Source organism: Agelaius phoeniceus, chromosome 6 (genome assembly GCF_051311805.1).
Source record: "Agelaius phoeniceus isolate bAgePho1 chromosome 6, bAgePho1.hap1, whole genome shotgun sequence".
Classification (NCBI taxonomy): domain Eukaryota; kingdom Metazoa; phylum Chordata; class Aves; order Passeriformes; family Icteridae; genus Agelaius; species Agelaius phoeniceus.
This window is the reverse complement of record NC_135270.1, coordinates 53,141,823-53,168,610: the sequence shown is the minus strand read 5'-3', so window position 1 is coordinate 53,168,610 and position 26,788 is coordinate 53,141,823. Positions and strand designations below refer to the sequence as shown.

The 26,788-nt window shown below is 36.9% G+C and overlaps 1 protein-coding gene and 1 long non-coding RNA gene across 5 annotated transcripts in view; both read right to left on the bottom strand.

The window, feature by feature from the left end:
- PPP2R5C (protein phosphatase 2 regulatory subunit B'gamma) overlaps positions 1–26,788 on the bottom strand; it is a 71,611-nt gene that overhangs the window by 42,868 nt on the left and 1,955 nt on the right. For 2 of the 3 annotated variants that reach the window (XM_054635883.2, XM_077180712.1), the window contains one exon: positions 11,534–11,693. In XM_054635883.2, coding sequence (XP_054491858.1) covers positions 11,534–11,693 — 160 coding nt within the window. Of the gene's footprint in view, positions 1–11,533; positions 11,694–26,788 lie in introns of those variants that run through there. The other variant, XM_054635885.2, reaches the window with a different exon arrangement.
- LOC143694248 (uncharacterized) lies at positions 19,929–26,622 on the bottom strand. Of its 2 annotated transcripts, none has more exons than XR_013182593.1 (2): positions 26,564–26,622; positions 19,929–21,430 (listed from the first exon to the last, which is right to left on the bottom strand). It is a non-coding gene; the product is annotated as an uncharacterized LOC143694248 (long non-coding RNA). The 2 variants fall into 2 exon arrangements; XR_013182592.1 differs by lacking the exon at positions 19,929–21,430 and adding an exon at positions 25,766–26,390 and having other exon boundaries at positions 26,564–26,606.

Here is a 26,788-nt window from a genome sequence, read left to right as displayed (position 1 = left end):
GGATTATCAAACCGAGGTTTAATTTAACCGTGGAAAAACACAGCACTGGGGGTAACATCTACAACTTCAGCTTTCAAGAGCCATAACAAAAGGTAGTTGGTTTACAGTAAGATACAGGTCCTTAGATTATTACTGTTGATTTAGAAATATAAAATCTCATAAACATTCCTTGCACTGTTTCACCACTGGTTACTAGTATGTACATAACAAATAAAAATACACATATATGACAAGCAGCAGAGGAAAACCTCATGTTTCATGCTGAATATGTCTTTTCATCTAGAAATGGACCTGGATACTTCTATCAATCTAGAAATGGATCTGCCTTCAGTTTATGTTAATGTTCCTAAATTTGGATGTTGCAAAATACTGGTTTTCCTTTCTAAAAAGATCAGTAATTATAAATAACTTTTAAAACTATTACTGTAAAGTAAATAAAATTACTAAGAAGCAATATATAAGCATATGGAAGCATGATGTCAGAAGTACAATAAAAAAAGCATAGCTAACAATTTCTGAACTTGTTAGTTTGATTGTTTAAGGTATTTACAACAAAACTGTGAGCAGCCTTTTTTTGGTCATATGAGACTTGCAGATTTATTTTTACAATGAGCTATTTGAAGGACCATTTTGTCTGCTGGGAGTGATGTTCAGAGAAACTGGCACTGTTACTTGTGCTGTCTCCAGATCTGTCCTGCCCAAATACTGTAGGTCACATACTAGTGCAAATGAGTATGTAGATTACTCAATCTATGACACTGTCTTAACTTATATCTGCTCAAAAAAGAAAAAAAAAAAAAGGCTGCACATCAGAAGACATTTTTTCATTAAGTAACTTGCTGATGAAAATTTGAAATAAAAACAAATTATAGGGCATATGTGTACCTGGTTAGAAAAATTACATCACACTACAATAATATACTGTCAAAGGTGAGTTAGAGCTGTACTGGATATTATTCAATTGGTGAAGGGAAAAGACTAACTGGGATATAAAAAAGAAGAATATCATCCATAAGACACACAAAGAAATCAATTGGATTTAATGATTGCTGACAAGGCCCAATTTGAAGTAGTACATCCTGGATGTAAACCTGATGAGAAAGCCCAAAGACAACAAATCTTTAAAATATTACTTAGTTAAAAAAAATAAAGCTCTTCTGTTTGATGTGGTGTGTGGGTTGTTTGTTTGTTGGTTTGTTTGTTTGTTTTTAAATAGAATGGACCTGACTGAGAATACCCAAGTATTTTAAAGAATAATTATGGAGGTGGAAGGAATTAATTTTCTACATTCACTACAAACAGTAAATGCATCCTACCTCAAAGAAGATTAGGTTAGAAATTAAATTAAATCCTCTCACAATAAGCACACTTAAAAAAAAAAGACTGCAAAGTTTCTAGTAATTTAAAAAATGACCAAACATAATGTGTGACATAAATGTAGTTGATCCTGCTTTTGACAACATCAAAACAAACCACATGAACTTTTTAGACCTCTTCTCTAAGACTACAAAGATTCAAATCCTTTGTCCTTACAATGTAGGCAAAACCAGGGAAGGTGTATCCCCAAAAAAACCACGTTTTTTATCTATATATCCCTTAAGTATACCTAGAATCATAGGATCATCAAGGTTGGAACAGACCTTTAAAGTCACCAAGTTCAATGTGAGTTTTAGCCTTGCAAAATAAAAAGCTACCATAGACATATGCCTTTAAAAAAACTAGATTAAAACCAAGACTGACCTCTAACAAGGTTTTGTATAAGATTTTGATGGATGAAGGAAAAAACAAAACAACTTGGGTATTTTTTGAAGTATTTTCACATGCAGGATCTTGTAGCAAATTCTGTTTCTTTCCCTGATATTAAAGCAGAATTAGATTATTTTATAGTAATAAACCACAGTACAAAGGTGCAAAAAATAAGGTTTAAAATTCCAGTTTATCTGGTAACTATATATTTAAGAACAGCTGCTCTATCACTCCTCTCTACTCATGTCTGCTTTAATGGGCAGCTGCTGCTTATGTCTCTCTGAAACTCCTTACAAAGATTAAATGGCCAGGAAGGCTGTCCCTGTGGCCATGGACACAATTTCACAACAGAGCAAAAAGGGAACATTAGTTACAGTGCCATTTCCTAATTTATACATAAGCATGACTTTTATTGTTGGAGGTTTATTAGCCAATTTTAGGTAGTGCTTTAAGAGTAAAGCTCCCTAAAAAGTTCTTCATTAGACAAAGTAAACGTGACATTCACAGGACTAGCAGTCCTATTGGCAGATAGGACTCAGTCACATCCAGGAAGTTTTCTCTTGCAGAAATGTTCTCATTTCTTCTTTTTTGCTGGACTCTGTTAGGTCTGAGCCCAGTACTTAAAAAAACCACAGAGAAACTGGTTAAAACACCCATAAACCAGTATATTTCTAGTGTAATTCTGACAGGACGCTACTGAAGCTGACTTTGGTCTTCATAAGACCTTTTGTGGTTTAACAGCTCTACAGTTTTCTCACCATTGTACAGATTGAGAGTACATTCTGCTCAGGAGGTTTTTATACACTCCCTTTGTTTCAGTCTTAAAATATTTGATTTGCCACCAAAGGAAAATATTTACTTAAGTTGAATTATTTTGAGCAACTTCATTTGGAAAAAAAATTGCAAAGAAAATTGAGTTAGGAATTGATTTCCTAATGGAAGGGAAGGAGTATTAGTGCAAGTGGAGCAGAGCTAATGAATATCAATGGGAGGAAGAAGAGCTTACTTTAACAAATTTATGAAGACATTTCTGTTGCAAGAAAATGAAAAACAGTATTAAACTTCAGCTATCGATTTTTAGAATTAAATGAACAAAAAACCATATTGACAATGTAGTGAACCTGTAGCTATTACAGGTTCCCTCTGAACCCTGCTCATCACTTCTAACTTTCCAATGATGGAAATGAAGGAAAAATCCTATAAAGTTCTCAGGAAATAACTGTGTAACTTTTTAGAATTATAGAATGTTTTTGGTTGGAAGGGGCCTTAAAATCAGATCCTTTAGTTAGGATCCAGCTTTATAGCTAATGAATACTCTTTAAACTTGGAGGCTATGTGCCACTTTTTCAAAAACAAACACTCCATTTGGGTTATTGATTTTAAAAACAACCACTCACCCTGCTTATCATCCCCCCACAACACATATAGCAAATTCACCTGCCCAAAGGTTGCCTTTATTTCCATTCTACACCACCTACTACTCTAACAGATAATGGCAGAATCAACAACATTATAATTAAAACTGCACAAACTTCTACTTACATGAAGACATTTGGCTTGGTTACCTCTCAGACTGTATGAGTTTTCATTTTTTGATTGAGAGAGGAAGGGAAGATATTTAGTCTCAGCTTTAAGGTTACTAAAGGCACAATTGCTGAAATTGTAATTCCTCACCAATCTAAGCCAGCCTTGTTGCAGGCTGCTTCAGGCCCCTTCCTGCACTCCTCTCTGCTTTACATTTGAAAATAACTTGCTCTCATCTGCTTCACTGGTCATCAGACCCACAGCTGAGCTGGTGTAGTCCCATAAGCCAACAGAAAGCCACTTTATTGTCAGGTTAGTTTTCTGCTAACTTAGACTGTGTTCCATGGCAGTCTAAGCTGAGTTAAATCTACAGGAGCTACTGCTGCAATCTCCTCTCTTACGAGGCTCAGGTGCCCAAGTGTCTGAAATTGCTGTACAAGGGTTGTGCAGCTGCATGGCTGAACCAGATTAGGAAACTGAGCACAGTTAAAATGAGAAAAGGGTGAGTTTGAGCCATGTTGATTCCATTATCTGGCCCACCAGACAGACACCCAAAACGGGACATGACTTGCTTTTTCTGGTAGGAGCAATATAATTTACTTCCCCCCCCTCCAATTATAACTTACACTAAACTTACTGTTCTCATAAATGATGTCAGGCCATAAGAAAACATGGGTCTCATCACAACCCTGAACAGTGAGTTACTCAGACAGTAACTTTGTTTTAGAGAAGGAAAGGTACTGGATACTGAACATTTTGGAGGAGAACCTGTAGCAATAGGAAAGATATGGGCTTCTCCTTCTAGGTTGTGACTAAATCCAAAGGACAGCCAAGAGGAAACTCTTCAAGGAAACAGAGGCAGTAAACACCATGTTAATACTTAGCTATCAAACGAAATTCAGAGATAAGAAAAATATACTTACCTGGATAAATGAAAGGGATATGAACTATCATAAAGCTTCCTTAAAAAATTCCCAAAACTCAAGCACAGCAAAAGACAATTCCTCATTAAAAAAATTTAATATTCACTCCTTCTAGTACAGCAAAATTTGGTTAAAGAGGAATTGGTAAATGTCTGTTTGTGACTGGATTTCCTGTCTCTATCTGCATTTCCTAGTATTTGCACAGTCACTAGCACACAGGTTCAACAGTGCCAAGTTTTCCTTCAATCAATCTTGTACACTCAAGAATTTTTGTGAGTGGGGACAGGGAGAAAAACCAGTAGATATTGGTTGAGTTTAGAAAGCTGTATAAGACCATTACCTTAAAAGAAACCTGTTTCAAAAATAGCATTGGTACAAAAAAGTAATTCCTAGGGTAGATTGCAGAAGCTCATTTCAAATACTGCCACACTACTTTAATCAAGCCCTGTGCAAAATCCACCAAAATAACACCAAACTCACTAATGTCTGTGGCATTATTACATAGGTCACACATACCACTTTTAAGAAATAAAGTGTAAAAATAACATTTAAAGAGTAAAAATTTGAGACCAGGCTAGTTATCCAACAACCACTGATTGATATTCATGTGTAAAAATTCAATGTTTGATCTCTAGAGGTCTTAAGAAGAAGGAAGTTCAGTGCAGCAGCAAAAATGTGAAGGTCAGAGTATAATGAGGATCTATGCAATGGAACAAAATGTTCCCTTTGTGAGTGAGGGCATAATAAAAGGCATTTTAAGAGAGATCTAAATTGAATTCAGATACAGGTTAGAATCTAGAAAATAAGACAATACCACATTTTAAATCCTATTTTTATGGATTCTATCCAAACTTCAGTGGAAACAAGTTGGGTAGGAAATGCTGCCAGTGACAGATGTAGTGCATTCTTCTAACACGTTCAGCTGCTGACTAATGAGTAGGTGTTTGATAGGGCAGTTGAAATGAAAAATGGCTCATTAATCCAAGCCTATGATTTCATGTAAAACTAGCTGAAGGAAAAGAATTCACACACTCAAGCAAAGTATTTTTCCTCTACAACCTTCTTTTTTTGGAAGTTCTTCATTCATTAGGTATCATGTTTCTTAATCTTTAAAATGCTACAGAGCAATTCAGACTGGATAATTTCTAAATATTTAAATATTAATTATTTTATAACCACTGATAGATCATATGTTCCTGTATGAACACCAAACAATTGTCAGCTTTTGGTTTAAGAAATGTATATGCTCACCACAGACATTTTAATGATTATGTTAAACATCTAAAAGAAAAATCAGTACAGGAAAGTCTGTTTAGGCAGTACTGATAATACTTTTAAGGTCAAAGTTCAAGGACAAAGTTGCTAAAGTACAGGACAAAAAGCCTCCCCAGTTCCTTCACATGATACAATACATACATTCACTGACAATACATGCATTCAACCATACTCATATAGGAAAGAACGACCTTCTGCAGTATTTTCCATTATGGACTTTTTGTTTCAATAAATATGATACAACACTGGGCTGCCAAAAAAACCTATAAAAGCACAAACACAGTCAGGACCAGAAGGACAGCATTTAGCATGCTCAGTTACTCCACTATAGGTCACATATGAAGGAGAGGATGATGATCTGTTTCACAAAACTGCATTCATTGATATTTTCCATGAGAATTAATTTGTTTTGCCTTAGTGTCTTGCCTTTTAAATGAATTATGTATTATGGTAAATTATATTTTATAGCAGCATTATCTTGTTTAATCTACCATCTCACTTTGCATAAAATACTTTTATCTGAACAGGAATGCTACCACCTTGTAGTTGGACACAATTCCTGAATTGCCATGCATGCACAGAAGAAGTACAATTAAACTGAAAGGCCAAAGTACTGCATATTTGTCCTCTAATAAATTATGAGTGGCAGGAGATTTCTGCAATGAAAATGATCTTAAACCTTGAGATCTCCAATTTCAGCAGCTTATATGAAAATTGCTCCTCAAAACCCCAAAGCAGTCCATTAGTGCCATGATTCTCACAAATTCAATTACATTGCACACATCCAGTCAGTCTCTTTTGTACCATGAAAATAGATGCTAGTTTTAAATGAACAGGTAACACACTGCTTAAGTTTCAATGTATTCCAGTAAGAGCTTGTAGAAACTATCAACATACATGGCTGAATTTCTCTACAGTACCGAGAACAAAACTTGACTTGCTTTCTCATTTACTTGATATCAGTTTTGCTTACTTATTAGTACTCTGCACTTGAGAAAAACACACAATAATTTTACATTTCTGACCTCTTGAGCAATTCTCACATTTTCCTCCTTTCTTGTGGTTTCAACAGTTTTATCAATCAAAATTTGGTACTATTGTTTTTTTAGGTATTAGACTCAAACTGAAATCACCTCTTCTGCAATTTTGATTAATCAGACAATATTTTACAGATGATGAAAACAGAGCTATCTCCTAGACAGCCATTTACAACTTAAAAACATTAGGAAAGCTTTAATAATGCTTCCCTCCCTATCAGAGTCCTGTATCACAGGCAGACAAGTTGAGACACCACCCTGATGTTCTTTTACACAGAACAGAGTCAGAATTTGGCAGAGCTCTGAAGTCTCTGCTTGAAGAAAAACAAGAACCATGCTCTCTGCATGAAATGTGCTCAGAAAAATGACCTGCCATGTTCCTTTCTTTTCCATCCCCCCACTTTTATTGAGTAGGTTTTTTTGCGTTGTTTTTGGATTTTTCAAATAGATATGACTAATAGTACTTCTAATGTTGAAACCATGCTAAAGCAGAAGCTGACATCATCAGAAGATCAAAACCAGGACTGATCAAAATGTGTGCTAAGATCTTAAACAACAAAATACCAGAATCTGTTTAATCCTATCCCATGCAGATATTCTACATTAAAAAAACAATTCTATACTTCTCAGTACTAAAAGTCAGTACATATTCCTCAGCTGTCAATGTAGCTTATTTCTTCCTACCTTCATAAAAACATTTATAAGAATATTGTATCCACATGTTTGAGATCAGAAGTCCAACTCCAAGAGGTAAATAGTAACTTTTAAAATAAATTGAGAACTGTATTTGAAAATAAAAGCTGATGTACAATCTCTGTTGTATCTAACAATGTTCACTTTTATCTGAAAGAACCTCCCAAACAAAACCAACAAAAAACTTCAATGCCAAATGCACAAACTGAATCACGACACTGCATCCCAAGAGGCCTTTATATGGCTGTAAAAGGATTTTACCCAGCTTTAAAAAAGTATATATGAAAATGCTACCAAAAAAGCATATTTTTGAATCATGCCCAAATTTACATATGCATGACTAACATATGTTCATTGGGAAAGTTTGCAACGTTTCGGAATATTAAGTAGTACTGACTTATTTTTTCAAATTTGTTATTCTAGAACTGACAGAGAACATTGCTTTTAATGAATATTACTGGAAGGTTAAAGTTAGATTTGTGACACAACTGTATTTGACAGTGCACGAAACATTTTATCCTATTTAGGGTGTTTTAATATTATATTTTAAAATTCTCATTGTGACATTTTCTTACATATTGTCATGATTCAGATCATATCCTTAAAAATCTCAACACTTTGTAGAGTCATTTCTCTATTTTACAGTTTACTACATTTACTGTTTACTAAAATCAGCACATTCATGCAAAATAACTTACAAATACATTCACCTGTTTGCACAGTTAGAAATCTCACTTACCATGAAAAAATTACCAGTAATGTAACAATGAATTCATAAAGCTGAGGTGAGCATGCAAAGAACACAAACTCTCTTCACTGTGTCAGTGCTCAAGTGTGCACAAGCCTGGATATGCTACTTTTTAAATATATTTACATAATAATATTGAACACTTACACTGTTTATTTCACAGAGAACACATTTTTAAAGTTTTAAACAATTTTAACTGTTTATGTAATTCTAATATTTTATATTTAATATACTGATTTTAACATATCCTAAATTACTAACTGGTTTCTTAGGAAACTAAAAATTAAGAAACTGGTATGTTTCTGAAGGCTGAAGCACCCTTTGCCATTTGTATTTGATATAAACAAAGCATTAGTCTGCAAGCTTTCAAACCACAATAAAATAAAACAAAACACATCTTAAGGTCCAGTATAATTTTTTCTCAATTAACAATTTAAAATAGAAATCAACTTTCTGTAACTTAAGTACCTGTACTACCAACGTTAGCTAACAAATGCAACTGGATAAGCAGAAATCAACAAAGCACAAGTTTAATGGCACAGATTTTTTTTTTTTTTTTTTTTGGTGAAAACAGGTAAGATCTTTTCAAGATGTTTGGCACTGTTCTGAAAGCACTTCTCCAGAGATACTTTAAGTTATCTGTGGGCAGATGAGATCCCTGTTCTACCCAACTAAATCAGGTTGCACTGCACTGCGCTGCAGGGAGCATAACTAGTTTGCAGCTTTGCTAATATGTGGATCTTGATGTTCCACAAACCAGTTACATCACAGACTTCTCTTTTCTACATTCAGCTTTCTTCTTAAACTCTTAATTCATAATCTATTTCCCTTTCTTTGTGCATTATCTGAGCTATCCTGCTCCTCCATTTCCTGGATAATCAGAGGGTGCATACATTAATCATAAATTGCTCCCATGAACAGAAAGCATACCACACTAACACCAGTCACCAGGGCAAATATGCTGGAATTTCCAGAAGCTTATCATCAGCACTTTGGTATAACACCCAAGAGAAAGTTTGCAGCATGCCTGAAGATCAAAAAGCTATTTCTTAAATAAGAAATCTTGATGAAAAGCCACCTTGGCAGCTTCTCCTTTCCCTCCCACTATTTCAAGTGATCTGCTGACCTCATCTCCAGACCTGTGGCACAGAAGAAAGGTGGTTATCTCACCAATACCACAGGTCATTTAGATCTTACCAGTTACAAGCTTCCACATATCTCATATGGACCTTAAAGTATGCAAAGACAACCCCATTCTATATTTTGTGCTTAAAATACAGTCTCATGTAAAGTACATCACACCACACAGTAGTCTGTGCAACATTTGTAAGAAAATACACACCTCTTGCCCTACTACAGACAAAAGAAAGGTTCCCTAGGTACTGTAGCCATAGAAATGCAGCCACCTGTTATGAGTAACAGGAGTTTGAAAGCTGGTTAAGTGCAGCTAACCTGAAGGAACACTATGTTCTTCCCAGCACTTCACAGAAGTCAAACCTGTCTTAATCATTTCAGTCCTTTAAATTATAGCCTGCCAGTCCAATTTAACTCCTGTCCAGACACAGACATTAAACAACACACAAAGATATCCAGAAAGAAAGTTTCCCAGATTCACTTGACCCAATAAATGCACATTAAGTCAAGTATCTCTGTATCTTTTAGAGAACAGTGTGACTGGCCAACAGTATCCTCAGCAACCCCAGCAGGCTGGAATTACATCAGGAGTAAGCACATGCAGTGAGCACAGCCATTATGCAGACATCTGGCATGATCCAGGAGATTGGGTACAGCTTGGTAATAAAGCTAGTACTGCCTTGACTAGTGAAAGGTGGCAATTACTGCCCCTCAGTAGATCAACAGCTGCACCATGCTCCATAACAAAGTCTGGCCCATGACAACCTGGGGACATACACACAGCACCAGGGAGAAGCTCAAGATCTTTTCATTCCTTTCACCTGAGCGTGGGGGAGTGATTGCAGACTCAAGGCAATTACAATGCACAATACTCCTACCATTTCTTCACAAATAGGAACACTGTGTCAAAAAGTGCTAGAATGCTCTGAGAAAATACCTCAGACAGTTTATAAGAATTTTCTTTTTTTTCTTAATCCTCCCTCCTCCAGCTACAAGCAACATTCTTCTGCACTTCACTGGCCTACTGGTTTAAACTGCAACATAGCCAAGGTAGAAACAGATCTTAAACTTCACCTTCACTACTGTAGGATGGGTTAGTTCTCCCCTGTCCTATCTGCACTCATTTTCCCCATTTCCAGCTCTCTGTCCATACTGCTTCTAATTGCATGCTCAGTTCTGGTATCCCTGAGCTGCAGTCCCAGGCACTACTAGAACCACTCTCTTTAAAATATGACCAAGAAACAAATTATATTCTTTTTGTCTGAGTCTTTGAACAAAAGGTTCTGTATCTGTAACTTCTTATAAAAATCACTACTTTAATTTAGTATCTCTTGCTTATGTCACTCATGCCCTGGTTGTCACAGCTTGTGCATGAACCTTCTATGTCAGTTTAAAAGACAGAACATATTATTCATAATCTGTGCTGCTAAATAGTCTTATTAAAAATTTAATACATATATTGAAATGAACTAACTAAATAAGCAGTAGTTTAGTCTTGAAATACATTAAACAGCATCTTCTATATAGGCTGCTTAATTAATATGATGGACAGTATTTCAGATTCTTTTTGTAAAAACAGTATCTGTGTAAAGAGAAAAATCTTGCAATCTCATTTGATCTGAATGAAATGCAGTGTAATTCAGACAGGCTGAGAAGCAGAGTTTATTTTCAAGAAACACTAATTTATTATATTAAGAAAATGAGGAATGGAGCAAAGAATACAATAATTTTTCCCATAATTTCACATTGCCTACACCAGTACTACTCAACATTTCAGTGATCTATTTGGCTTTCACTGGCAATCTTGAACTCTTGAACACTGTAAAGCAGTACACACTACCTTTTTTTTGTTTCAAAACTGCCTTTTTTTTGTTTCCTCTAAATAAGCCTTCAGAGCAAATAAAAATGATAAAAGCTGGGTTAGTAAGAGAAGACCCATCAATTATCATCATCTTTTTGTCACAGATGGAAGTAAACATAAACCTAAGAGATAAAAATGCCTTAAAATCAACAAAGGAAAAATTCATATACACTAAAAAGGCACCACTCTGCCTGACCCATGCTCAGCAAAAACAGACCCATACATAGTGATAGACCGGGTCTTCTAACAGTATAAAGAGAAATTTTAGCACAAATGAAGCAAGGTTTGAGCACACTGCTCTGAGGACAGATGTCTAATATTTTGCAAAGAGATCCCAAATAGTGTGCTTGTATGTGAGATGAGTGAATATGCTGTCACACAGACATTGCCAAGAAGGCAACATACTGGAAGTCCTCAAATGGAGATAAAACAAAAGAAAAAACCATGCAGTGTAAGTATGTGCAGTTTGCAGATGTGCATACTTGATGTTTTATGTATGCTGTCCAGATATTAGAAGTATGACAGCTGAGGTGCTTCTCAGCCTCATGCCCAAATTTCCCCACAAGAGTAATTCCATTTTGGAAAGACATACCTTTTAAAGCTGGCAGTTTTTGAAGCTCCCTGTTATTGCTAACATTAAACCTTGAAGAACTCTGGCGCTTTTCCTTCTTCACTACAGTCTGCGGTGCTGGTACTTTGATTTTAGATAGTTGTGCTGGGGGAGGAGCGCTATTTGATTTTTTGTTTGACACCTGTTTAAAAAGAAATTAAAGCAGTTAATTACAGCTGAGCTTAGAAATAAAAATATTCACAGAAATAACTGAAAATTAATATGCTTTTAATGAAACTATTGCATCCCTCATCCTCTGAATGTATTGCCACCTATTCTGCTCATCTTTTCACCATTTATTTCTGCACCATAACCCTCATACAGATGGGAATAGATCACCTTGATATATGCAGCAGCCCATTTATTTGAAGTTACCAGACAAGTGAAAAGATATTTTCAAATAATGTAGCTCCTCAGCTACTCTCACCTCTCCCCATGTGAGAAGTCCAGGTCTCCTAGGTATTTAAGTTCATCTTCACAGGGACCAGAAAAACATGTCTATTTACAGCAGGTGAACCTTTCACTGCCTATTCATCCTGTGCCTTGCTGACAGTCCTAAGCTTGGCCAGGGCAGTCAGGCTTTGATACAAAGTTAAAGGAGCGAGTCTTACTATTGTAGTAGCTTTAACAGCTTCAAAAACATGGTTTACTGCCTACTCAAAGCAAGTTGCTCTTACTGTAATAATTCTTATTAGATTGTCACTGTACCTCTGTATGAAGTTTATAACATAAATCCAGAAAAATGGTTCCCATTACAGGTTTTCAGTTTGCTGTTATTCCACTGACTACACTTGCTCTCTCTCAAGCTGAATAAAATGCATCCTTAACAAAAGCCTGTCAGAACTTGTGGTGCTGCCTTTCTCATTCCTTTTCTTTTTTTTTTGAAGGAGGAAAAGCAGGTTTAAAGGAGGCAATAGTTAACTTTCAAAATATGGATAATTTCATGACATTCATTACTAGAATGATAAAACATCTAGGAGTGATCCACACTAAAAATATAGGAACAGCTGACAAGGACCTCTTGCTGCAATATTGTAATTCATTTTGCAGGCTTTTAATTTGCTGTAGAAGTTTCTCAAATTTGCAAACTAGAAGCACACACATCTTAAAATATACCTTGGCACTTCTTCCTTACAGGAAAGACCATATTCTTCTCAGAAAGTGCCCACAAGATAAGCAATAGGGAAAAAAATCAGATGGGAATGGGATTCATGATGGAAATCAAGTTGTAACACTGGTACTTTGGCAGTTTAACTTGATTTAATTAGAATTTTGTTAAGTGTTATAGGTATGAAAGCAGCTTCAGTCCTGCATGGAATAACATCTGTGGCCTTTTCATAGAGATAGTGCTAAACCAAGGGAAACCAATTTTCTTCATGTTCTAAAAAGTATTTCCAGAAAAGCTTATTCATCAACAATTTGCATAGTTTTGTAGTGTATACATTCAGCCTGCATGGAAATGTTACCATACATAAATGTCTACCTTTTGAGTCTCCAAGACTCAAAAGGTCACTCAAAGTAATTTAATTCCAATTTTGTTTTAGTAGTATGACCAGGAAAGAATATATACTTCAAGAATAGATTAACAATTGTATTATATTATACACACAGCACTTAATATATCAAAGATGACTGAGAGCAAAATTTAGGTTTCATTGAACCCATTTAAGATGACCATTTTTCAAATTTAATATTATAAAAGCAAAACCCCTTATACAGCCTTATAGAACAAATAAAGGGAGACAGTACAGTGAATATTATAATTCTCAGTTACCAAAAACACTCTAGAACTTGTTCCAGTAAAAATGGAATACATCAGCAAATTGAAAGAATTTATGTACAAGTAATACCTGTTACATTGCATTTTTCAGACTATTTCACTTTTCAATCTCAGACACTAAATGCTTGAAAATGTTTATGCTGAAATACAAGTGATCTGCAAGGTAATTTCTATCCATTAACTAAAATTCTAAAAAGCATTACAAACAAAAGTATTAATAGACTAAGCTAAAAGAAAAACAGCACTAAGAATTAGGAAGCAATAACTTACTGAGTATTAAGCAATAAATGCTAATTAAGATGCATCATAAACATTTTTACTGCACAGGATTCTGTACTTTCAATATTGTTTTTGAGCCTAATGGTATTTTTCTGAACTGGCTACTTTCCACTGCCACCTGTATTTTTTCATTACTTAGAACAGGAAAAGCCATTTTCCTGTTTCCTCTATTTCCCAAACAAATTCTCATTCCAAATTAACAGGTGCTCTCATGTGTCTGCACACATGCACACACCTCAGGGAAGCAAGTATTCTAAATTGCAGAAAAATTCTAAAATTAGCCAGAAGTGGTTATTTAAGAGGATGGGTAACATTTCTGACTAGAACTGTTGAAAGAAAGCATTTTTTGTTGCTATGGCAACTTCCCATCTAGAAGTGATGACTCCAGAGTAATTCTAGTCCTGAATCACTGGACCATTTATCCATCAGATTTCCTCCTGCTTCCTACACATCAAGCATGATCACCCCTGCTTTTCAGTCATGCTCCAGTCAGGCAGCACATACCAGAAAGCTGCCAGAATTATTTCTAAACCATGATTTCAGTGCCATGCAGCTATACCCAATGACCTCTGCAACTGGCACTATGGTGCTACCATGGAAGAGCTCCAGGAGCTTGTCCTCCAGGGCTTGCAGCAACATTGGACAAAAGGGCACCCAGAAAGTGAGTTAAGTCAACTTAAGCCACAAAGCTCAGCAATTTTAACCACATCTCTTCAAAAAAGGCAAACAAATTCAGACTAACAATTGTGTATTCATCTGCTAAAGATTTCACAGTAACACACTTTCTTTGAGAGTAAGGAGATTTTTGAGATCAGATGGAAGAAGAGCCAAGCTCAGCTTCCTCCTCCCAGTAACAAACCAAACTACCACAGACACCACAGCTCCCAAGAGTAAGTGCTGGACACTGCCACATCAGTGAACAGTTCAATGTATTTGACACCAGAACAGTCAGGCTACAGGCACCTTTTCATCAATTCTCTTCCTATGACCAGAGGAAGCAATATCTATTCTTGCCCTTGTTCTGGCAAACAGCTCCCTCCTACCCAAATGTTTATATGGACATTCAATTCCAAAAGTTCTGATAAACATCTAAAAATGTGCACAAACTGCTCTGTGAAATGTGCACAAACTGCTCAGCACAAACTGCTCTGAAAAATGCACATTGAGAATGTTTCTTCAAATCATGATTAAAACACAACCCTCAGGTTCTCTGATCAATTTATTTCTGAAAAGCTAGAGCTTTACATACATACTTCAATGAACATTAAGACAATCAGCTTAAGTGTGATTTCAACTTTTAAATTCTGATTTTAACAATTGAAGATACACAGTTGATGTTCCTCAGTGGCCATGACTAGGCTTAAAATTAATTCAATAGAGTGAAAGGTGGGGAGGAGAGAAGTTTTTTTGCCAGTCACAACAGTTCGAAGGCAGAGAGCCCTTGCATCCCTTTATCCCTTGAATCCTGCACCAAGCAGGAGGTGGTACATTCCTTTTCTTAACATCACTCTTTTGAGCAAAGTTGGATCTTTCACTTTTCTGACATTATACAGGCAGGTAAAGATAAGAACACAACACTAAGTTTGCAACCAGGGAAAGAAAGACACGAGTAGAGCAAGCACATCTACAGTTACAGCCAATTTTTAAGTTAAACTGATCATCATCAAGCATCCCACAATGCAACTTTTACTTCTGGACAACTATCTAAGACACAAGAGAGAGTATGGTGGGACTTGGGAGGAGGATCCACCCTGCATGCTGTGTACATGAAGTAGTCTTTCAGGAGAACCTACTCTTCCCTTTCTGACAGTCTCCCAGAAATGCTATTCAAGCTACCTCGACAAACAAGGGCAACCAGAAGAACTCTGTCTGACTTTACCTTTCAAAGCACTAGCAACTGAATTAGACCAAAGGACACAAAGCCTTCTGATCCACAAAATCAAAAGCCAAACCAAGCCAAGCCTAGAGTGAAGTCAATTCTATAACGATGCAGCAAGCTTGCATACTGCTTCCTAAGATATTAGAGCAGGGTGAGGATTTGAAAATGACAGTAAAATCACCTTGATGCATCTGTCATTAAAATACTTAGAAAACTGGATGGCTTTCTAGTGACAAGATCAGATCTCCTAAGCACAAGGCAATAGAGATCCTCTGCCTGAAGAAACATGGTGCTGGGTAGCACGCTATATGGTGTTTCTTTACACAGATCACTCTAAGACTAATATACACATTTCTGCCTTCTAAGTATCACCACTGAATTCAAGCTTATATCAGTGTGCACACCATTCCACAATGGCAGGAGCAAAACCTTGAGAAAAAACTCTGGACTATGGAATCTGGTAGATGAACCCTGCACCAATTCACACATGATTAAGGTTCCCTGTAAAATACAAGTACACAGAGCAAAAAGCACAGAACACTTTAAAAGAATCATCAGTCTGAATCTGAAACAGAGGGAAAATGCTTATTTTAATGTGGAATTAATCCTTTCCCTCTTTTCCTTTTGGTATAGTAAGTAGCCTCCATGGACTTATTTTTCATTAAGATAAACAGAGGTCTGATCTACAGCACCCAGAAGAGCTTGTTTCTTGCCAAGGCAGCCCCAGAAAATACTATGAAAGCATTCTGGATTACATCTAAAACATGCTTAAGATGAAATTGAAATACAGGTTACTGAAACTAAACACAGATCATCACAAAACATGAAAGGGACATTAACAACTTGATTTTCAAAACTGTATGAGGGCCCAGTATGTAACCAAAATAATTTGGCTAACAGGTTGAGGCTTAATACATAATCAATGTAATTAGGCTGAGAAGCTGAATTAAATTAAATCTCTTGAGATGACAACTGAAATCAAAGATCAAGGAGTCAAAATGGGCAGGGAGCAGCTAAAGAGCCTTCCATGTAGTTTTTTCCCTTCTGCAGTAACTTCAAAGTAGTGTGAAAAATCTCTGAATCTCTGAACACTCCAGGAATCTTGAACACTACCACAGAGCTCTCTCCTTGGCAGATCTTCGTTTACTGGTTTGGGGTGGGAACAAGGACAGATAGTATCTGGTATATGGCCCAGCTGTCATCAGCCTGGTAAATATATCCACACCATACCTACAGGAAGTGGGCTGGTGGTGTGACATCAGCAGCTGGCACCAAGGCAAGTTGTTCAAGACAACACTACCAGGAGAGCAGTATGTGTCACCTGATTTCAAGTCTGTGCTGTTACCAGCACCAATTCAACATGACTTGTAAGAGGATAACATCAGAATAAACTCTTTTTACTAATGGTATTAAAGATAAGGCCTGACAGAGCTTTCAGACAGTCTGCAGTAATTCTAGCACATGTATGTGCTGGCAGAGTTTATTATGGAACAAGTAGATATGATTTTTAACATCAATATTTTCAATCTACAGAGAATCAGTACAAATGATACAAAGCTTGATATGGAATACACTGGGTACATAAAAGGGAACACTGATCCATAAATAACCCAGTTAAAACCAGCAGGAAAACAACATGTTTGCAGGGTACCATTTTGGACAACAGATATTTCTGAAGTTATTTGTTGAAGATTCTTGCTACTATGCCATTATTATTCACTAGTTTTACCACCACAAGCCAGTCTGGACAGACAACTTAGGGAGGAGTCTCTGCAGAGGCAGCTTACGGTGCTGAAGACTCTGGGTGGTTTCACACAGATGGCAATTTAGATGTCTATTGTTTTTCCTCAACAAAATCATTTGCCAGAATGATAACTGGATTGGCTGCTAGAATGATCTTTGCAGCTGCCTTTCTAGCAAATATGCTTATTATTGTTAAACACTCTCAGTAGTTGAGATTACTGCTGGAGATTGCTATCCAGTCTATCTCAGCATTACTTACTATGTTTTTATTACAGCAAGAGCTGCACCCTAAAGCTTTGAGTATCCATGCTGTTCTAATGATAAGCAAAAAGATTAACTTTTCAACCTGATAGTAATGACAAACTCTGCATTTTAGCACTCACGGATTTATGCTCTAGTACTTGTTTAACAACTATGATTTTGCATTTACGTACAGCAGTGCTATGCTGGCTACTCTCAATGTCTGCCTATGGAGTTCCATTAGTGTTTTGCCAGAGACAGCATGGAGTCTGCTGAATTGTGTCAGTGCCTGGGATATTTCTTACAAGCACCAAGGGCCATCTGGGCCTCTTTGCTGTGGAGCCCACAACAAACTTGACTGTCACAAACCACTCTGAAGTCTTAACTTGCTGAAGCTTTCCTGCCTTTCTTGCTGCTGTTTATTTTTCACAACACAAAGCATTGCTTGTATTTCCTGTTAGCTGCTTATACACAGGACTCAAATTTTATCTTCTAAAGAATTGTATCACCACAGCTTTGTGTAATAGACCAGACTTGCAACACACCAAACCAATCCCATGTTTCAGCTCAGTGCGCTGCATCCTTGACATTAATAGACTATAATTTTACATTCACAATTAAGCATCAGTAGCATAAGGCTTGTTTTCCATTTGCTTCTTGTAAATTTAATTTTGCTTTAACTAATATACTCCAGGAACAAGCTGAGATTTGATTCTCTTTAGTCAGAGCTCAGATCTTCAGCCCAAGGTTGCAGAGTACTGGCAAAGATGAGAGGGTGCCCAGGCTCAGACTTCAAGTGGATCGACACTGCTTTGTTTTTGCTGAAACACCACCGTCAGTGAGCACCTGGTACTTCACAAAAAGCAGCAAAGCAACACTTGGTTCCTAATGTATCTTCTATCACAAAACTTCAATGCAAGAAATGTCCTCAGGAAATAAAAATAAATTGTTACCTGCAACAACCAGTTAGCTGATTAAATAAGATTTAAACCAGATAATGTCCTAAGTATTATTTCAAAACATTTATATGAATACAGGGATGAAGAATCTGGATAAAGGATGGCCTGGTTTCAATTACTTTACTTATTGATTTTCATTATAATTTCTCTCTGATGAACCTGAAGTATCCTTTTACTTTACAAAACCCCAAACCAACAAAAACTACCCTTGTTCTTTTTAGATATATGTATGTACATACACATATGCACACATATATATGTAAGGTTCCCACATTTGAAGGAAATCATACACTGACCCATTCGCTTTAGGCATCAACTCCTATACACTACTGTAAATTTTAATTACATACAGCTACTGATGAGCTAAGGCAACTGCACATGTGGCTTTACCACTGAAGTCCATATTTTTGTGCTCCCTGATCTATTCATAGAAGCTTCTCACTTCACACAGTCATACTGAAATCTTTTTTTACTTTGCATCCTGCCCACCAATTTGGTATTTGTATTAGATGCTCTTTGAGAGAGTTATAGTCCATGACAAGTAATCTGGTCTTTTGGAAGGTGTCCCTCACCATGGCAGGTTGGAACTAGATAATCTTGTGGGTCTCTTCCAACCAGACCATTCTATGATTCTATGAATAGTAACTGTAACTGCTTCTACAGAACTGTTACACCAAATCACTTCATCTTTGGCTCTCATATGCTTTTATTTTACATGTTGCCGAAATACTTGTCAGTATTTCAGACTGCTAAATTGAGAAGTGATGAGGAAGTATATAAAAGTCACTATAAATGTGCAGCAAATTATAATATTTGGCAGTCATCTTTTAAGAAGCATATTCAGGAATAGGCCAGGATTTTTTTCCTAGCTTTTGGCTGGTTGGTTTCTGTAAATGGCCCTCTAAGCCTGTTGCAGGGAAGGACACACAAAAAACCCCAAAGCCTACCATCCCACTTCTAGAATTACTAATATATTCTGGTTTCAAATGAAATTGAGGGGGGAAAAATGCACACAAGATATGTTTGTAGTCTGTGAACATATGGGTAGATTCAACAGCTACCTGTATTCTCACTGTATTCTCTAAGAAATAACTACATTAATAATTCTGTATTACATGTGTTAATGTACATCTGAGTACTCTCTGAGTGGTAGGCCTTAACTCTTATGAAAAAATTTAAGAGAAGCAATTTGAAACAACAGATGAAAAGGATATTTTCAGTTTACAAAATGCTGGTATCCATTTTTGAAAGTCCCTTTGTTCCTTTTGATTAGAACAGCCTTCACCTTCATTGCTGTGCTGCTTCCATTCAGGAAGGATTCAGAGAGCTTAAAAACACCATTAGGAAGTAGAGGATAGCAAGAACTAAACCACACACAGTTCTGACACCTCATATGTTACACAAGTTGTTGTCAGCCTTGTGTAAGAAGTAGAAGGGCATAAGATCCTGTTTTCAGAAGTGTCCCATTTTAGGTAATAAAATACTTGTACACAGCAGTGTTTGGTACACTTTAATAACACCATTAATTTTAGAAGCATAATGTTAAAGTTACATAACAAACACCATTAAGGTAACTCCACTATTCAGTATTAAGGTGCCTTTGCTTAGAAGACAGAAGGAAATTCTAGTTGTCAAAAGCAAAAAGCCAAGATGTCAATAAAAATTGGAAATAGAAAAATTACAGAAGTTAAAGACAAACAAAAAGTTTTGTAGATGCTCTAAGAATAACACATGGCGTCTCTTTACTCAGTAAATAGCTGAGGGTATATACACTCAAGTAGGTGTATACACTCAAGTATTTTTTAATGGTTATATCAACCCATTAAAATAATCTCTCTAGGAAAGAAAATCAGAACTTCAAGACATGATCAAAAATTAGTTTTCAAATTAATTCTTTAAAGAAGTTGGCACACCAATTTAAAACTAAAAGAAACCCACTCCAAAGCCCACAGACTTTATTTTGCATCCGTTATAACTGATTCAAGAGAAAATCCACCCCAACTTCATATATACTTTTGGTTTAAAATCCTGTTTTGCAAATGTTATGAGTAAAATCCCAAACTAATAGCCCTAGAAAGCTACATAATGGGTCTAACACTGTCTATTTATAGTCATTCCATGATTCAAACTTGAGAGGACAAATTGTTTGAAATTTCAATTTTATTTAATAATCTAACTCTTCTTCCACATGCAAGACCACCAGTTTTAAATCACCTTTATCTACTACTGCATGGGACTGGCTCATGAAAGCACTGGCCCTGCAGCCTGTCCAGCTGGGGCACACCACTGAAGAGAAGAGCCAGGGCCCAGCTAGGGTTGTTACGAGATGGAGACTCCTGTCAGTGCTAAATGTATCTCTTTGTTAAGGACAACAGCTTCTACCAAGAGCAAGTAAAGAACAATCTTACACCTCAAAGATGATGAATGCCATGTATCCAGAATGCAGTGCTACTGAGTTACAGAAACGGCCCAAATGGTGTGAGGGTTGACCCACCTGAAGGATGGGATGCCAACCAGAGGGGCCTGGACAAGCTTGAGAAATGAGCCCATGTGAATCTCATGCAGTTTAACAAGACCAAGTGCTGGTGCTGCACCAGGGTCCAGGCAACTCTGATATCAATCCAGGCTGGGGATGAACAGATGGAGAGCAGCCCTGCTGAGAAGGCTTTGGGGTGCTGGTGGATGAGAGGCTGGACATGACCCAGCCAGGGGCACTGGCAGCCCAGAAACCACCTGTGTGTGGGGCTGCATCCACAGCACCGCGGGCAGCAGGGCAGGGAGGGAGGGGATTCTGCCCCTCTGCTCAGGTGAGACCCCACCTGAACACCACATCCAGCTGTGTGGTACTCAGCACAGGAAGGACATGGAGCTGTTGGAGCAAGTGCAGAGGGATGGAGCACCTCTGCTATGAGAAAGACTGAGAGGATTGGGTTTGTTCAACCTGGAGAAGAAAGGCTTTGGGGTGAACTAATTGCATCCTTCCACCACCTGAAGGGCACCTACAAGAAAGATGCAGAAACTTTTGTTTACAAGGGCATGTAGGGACAGGAGAAGGGGGAATGGCTTTAAACTGAAAGTAAGTTTAGATTAAATATCAGGAAGAAATTCTTTACTGTGAGAGTGGTAAGGCACTGGAAGCGTTTCCCCTGAGAAGTGTGGATGCTCCAGCCCTGGAAGTGTTCAAGGCTAGGCTGGATGGAGCTGTGAGCAGCCTGGTCTAGTGGAGGGTGTCCCTGCTGATGGCAGAGGGATTGGGACTAGATAGTCTTTAAGGTCCTTCCAACCCATCCCATTCTGTGATTCTACGACTGAACAACAATGATGGATGGATTTATTCACATAAGTTGATAAATACCTACCTATGACAAGAAGGTATTTCCAGAAATTATTTAGGAGCAGTCCTAATGCAAATTAACAAGGAAGAGAAAACAATCACAGAACTTTGTACCCTCTCCACTCCCCAAACCTCAACCTCCTCTGCCTTGGTGCCTAAATGAACTGCCAAATTAATACTTACTTGTGCCAAGGCTTTCAAGTATAACTTAAAAAAATTCTGAAGCAGAAAATTCTAGTCTCAAACTGGAGACTGTGAAACAGTCCCCATCTTCAAGATCAGGTATGTTTGTTTCTCAGAGTAAATAGCACAACAATGAAAATCACAAACAGTAAACATGAGAAAATTAAGCAGCATATATAGAGAATATCCACTCAACATTCTAAGTAACTTCAACTGATCACAGAAACCTGTTAACACAAAATAGTGCTGGATTTATTGCTTTTGTCTATTCCTTGCTTTCCTTTAAATGTTAGGATACTTCCACATATGATCTCAGCTTAAAAAGCCATGCAAAAACATCAACACTGCTTCTACTACCCATTCCTTTGGCAACTTCCTACTTTCAATGGAAGTGACAATCCTTTGTGCTCATATAATCAGGAATTATTTAAAGAAGTAGTGAGAACACTGACAGTCCTTCCCCACCATGTGCTGGCTAATAGAGGAAAGGTGATCATGGAAAACTGGATAGCCACCTCTGGAGGTTCTTTCAGAGGGATGAAAATCATGACTTGTGCTGAAGTGTTTTGAAGATGCAAACAGATTTCTATAATGTTTTGGCAAATCCATTTACTGAAAAGTATTACCACTATGCTAAGTAGCTTAAGAAATTAACTTCTAAATTAAAAAGGCTTTAAAAAGCAGGGAAGAAAAACTTCTGAAAACAAAGCCTTACAAAATTTCTGCACTGGAACCCATTACAGTAATACACCTACTGAAAAGTGATGGCTGTGAGACAGTGGCAGGATAGAAGCATGGATAGCACTTAAAAGACTTTAAATTATTTTTAAAATTGGTCTCAGCAGTGATTATAGTCTAACATCAGCAACACATGCTATCAATAGATCAATTTCTTGCACAGCAAGAAAAATGGCTAATACAATTTGCATTTTATTACATTTTGATTTACCTACATTAAAAAGAAGAAAAAAAAACCCACAACAAAATACCTTTAAAGTAGAAAGAACCAACAAGGACAGCACGTGGAAACAACAAGATAATACACACACACACACAGAGGCTTCTCAAAACCACATTAGTTTTCCGTTTGCTTTTCTGCATGGCAGAAGAATGAGTTATAACTTCTGTTTTCATTTGCTGATAGTCACCAAGCCAATACTTTCTCAAACAACAAAAATATTCTTTGCCTTCTACAGACTACTCAGCATCTGGATTGAAAATGAAAGCAAATGACATTTAGAACTTTCATGCCAGTTTAGGCCAGTCCAGCTAGACACAGAAGAAGCCATCACTCCCTGTCACCTAGTTTTATACCAGACTATTGTCATGTATGAAAGGCCACCAGCTACTTCTGACCCTTCCATCCCCCAGGTGAATCACAGTAGTGAATTAATTGTCCTGAACTGTTCCAGTGACTGGTGAAAAGAGCAAGTTTTACCACCTACTCTCTCACAGACAAAAAAAAAGGCAGAAATAAAGAGTATATAGGGTTAGAATTTTAACTTCCTTCCTCTGTGGTAGTATTTGAAAACCACTGCTAAAGTACTGCACTTGAATTATTTTAGGTGTTAGGTTAGGTTTTTCTAGAGATAGAAAAAGGTCATGTTTTTCAACAGTCATTAACTATGACCAAGTCACCTTTTCTAAACAAATGAGACTGTCCATAAATTACTACTGCCTCCACTCAAAAGGAGACCTCCACACCCCTGTGACAAAACAAAACTCTACAACAAAGCTTATCCGGCAGATAAATAATTCCTTCAAAAGCCAGTTAGATCACAGGGCATATGGCCACAAGGTACCAATGGAATGGCCAATCACCACATCCAGCTGGATTTAATTTTCAGTATCAGTTTTTGGTGCAAGTATAGTTTTTGGGCACTGTTAAACAAAGGCCCCAAGAATTTACCAGAGCAGAGACACTACTCCCATAGAGGGGAAAACCAATACACAACAGATTAAGTCTTTGTTCACAACTTGAGGACCCTAATACGCTGGACTAACTGATGAAATAGGAGGTTATACTTAAAGGAATAGATTTAAGTGTTCTGGCAACTATTTAGTCTAATTTATTAGCATTTACTAACAGGTTACAAAATAAGCTTAGACAGGAGCTCAATTATATTAGTTTTTTTCTTAAGTGTTCAATAAATGAGCAACATGCAACTGGAAACTGGAATAATGGCATTGGGTACAGAAGGACAAGGTACCCTCACCTCATACAGACTGTGCATTTCTGGTACCTCTGTAACAAAAGGAAATGGAAACAAGAGAAGGACAATCAAAGTAACAGAAGTCCTCCTATGTAGGGGACATTAAGCAGGATTTTGGGGGAAAAAAACCCCTAAATATAAAATACATATTAAAAATATATATAAATGTCAATTACATAATTAATAATTTAATACTAATTTTACATAACTTCCAGTTAAACAACCTTCTAAACCACATACTGGCTTAAAGGAAAGTATACCAGGATGAAAGATCCTACATAAACATCTACTCTGGTTCTTTCTCCTCAAGCATCAGCAGTTGACCACATAGCAATTCAAAAGGGAGGTCCCTGCTACTTCACATGTAGCAAGGCTTCTTTAGAGTAAACACACTCAGCTAATGCAAAAACCATCAGCTTAAGTGATTTTCACCCTTTTAGCATGGGCATTCTGGACCTGGTATACCAGGAATCATTTCAATCCCTTTTCAAACTTGCTGTACAGCTTCCATCAACTGAAACCTCATTTCTCTGACTGCAAGACAGGAAAAGCACATGCTCATTTTTGTAAATACTAAGATCTGTTTTACTTTTTTTATCTATAGAAGTTCAAGGCATCATGAATTTAGTTAAGTGCTATAAAAGTATCTATAAATAAAGTATTTGTGGGATGCTGCTGCTTGTGTTGTCCCTGTTCTTTGAACAGCAGGCGGTTTCTAGTCTTTACAATCTGCCATTTGCATTAAATTCATTTGCATTAAATGCATATGCATTAAATGCATTTTGAGAAACAAAAAGCTGAAATGAACCACCATATTTCCAAACCTACTCATAGTCTAGGAGAGGATTTTTTAAAAGCCATATTAAAACATATGTAGGACAACACATGACAACAACCTTTTTCAAAGAGAAAGGAAACCTAAAAATGTATTAACAGGATGCTCCTGAATATTTCTGTATTTACCAATCTTCACTATGTTAATAAATAGCCTCCTTTCTGTTCATATAAGCACCAGCTAACATCCAGCAGGATTACAGCCAGCCACGTTAGAATGCAAAGTCTACACTACTATTTTGTGTGCAATTACCCTATTAATTAAGATAATGAGTCAAGCACTGAGGTGTTCAAAACTGTATGGAGACTAAATAATGCCCACTGGGAATGACAACCATACTGTATGTGCCAGTAACATTCCCAGTTCCTTTCCCATTCTGCCCCTGCTCACATATGGTCAAGTAAACTGTACTTTTCACTGGGAATTCTACCTGGATGGACAAAAGAAAGAGTGTATGAACACTAAAACATATTCTTCAATTGAGATTCATCTCTCTCACATTTCAAGTTTAAAACCCAAAAATCTAGATCTGCAAAGACAGGAAGAAATGACAAAGACACCCGCATACACATTTTTGGCTACCATACAAAGCTCTTCACTTATTATCTTGGGGAGCTTTACACTCAATCCTGAAGTACCAAGAGGGAATAAGAAAATTAGTCTTGGTCTCAGAAACTTGTCATTCAGAAGCTTGAGAAAATAAGTAGTCAACAAATGTACTCCAAAATGGTGATAATAATGAGTCTTACAACTACACAGGAATTAAAAATATGGCCAAGTGACACTCTCTTTAATACTGTAGCAATAATACTGCAAAGACAGAACACATCACAATGAAGTACATCTATTTACACCGCTATGAACATCTACACTGATACATTTCCCACTTCACTCTACAAGCTCCCCTGGTAGCTGAGATCCTTTCTAGTAGCTAGCTTCCCTCCATCAAAACTCAATCACTCTCACAGGAATTTACCAAAATACTTTTACACACAAATTACAAGTTTTAATGATCTTCTTGATTTATGACAGTAGCATGAATCACTCTGCACAACAGACAAATGAGAACTCATTGAGCTGCATACAATAAATAGTCCAACCCACCTACCCCTAACAGTCATTTCAGGACAGGAAAAATGGTAAAGCTGGATGAGTGTTTTGTTCTCAAACATTATCTTTCAGTATCAAGAATTGTTTAGAGGCTGAAATACATAACTTTTCAGAATGCCATTTTACATTTAAACTACCAAGAACATTTTAAAGAAATTTCAGGAAATTAACGTAAATGGTGGATTTCCAAATCAAACAAAACTACTAATTCTGAGTTTCTGGATGAACGTGTGCAAGGGAGTAAACAATGATTTAATCGTCCCTTTTCAAGTTGCTGTGCCTTGCTAGTGGGCAAAACAGAAAGAAATGGAGAAGGAAAAAAAAATCAACAGATTAATTAGTCAAAAATGGCACACTTCATGGTATACCTATAAAAAGGATCTACATAACACAACAGCTGGCAGCCTTTGATTAAGCCTAAGGTCTCCTGACAATAAACCAGGCTACTGACACTTACCTGACATGCCAGCATCGACAGTTTGAGAGAAGAGACCTCTGGGAATTACAGAGAATTCTAAAAACGACATTGAGCAACAAGAAGAGAAGGCCAAAAACTCACAATAAAAGCAGAAAATAAGACAGATGTGCATCTCATACCCAAAAAAGGGAATACATGAGCATTTAAGACTGTAACAAGCAAATATTTATTTACTCCAAATAAAACTGACTTCCTTAAAAGCAT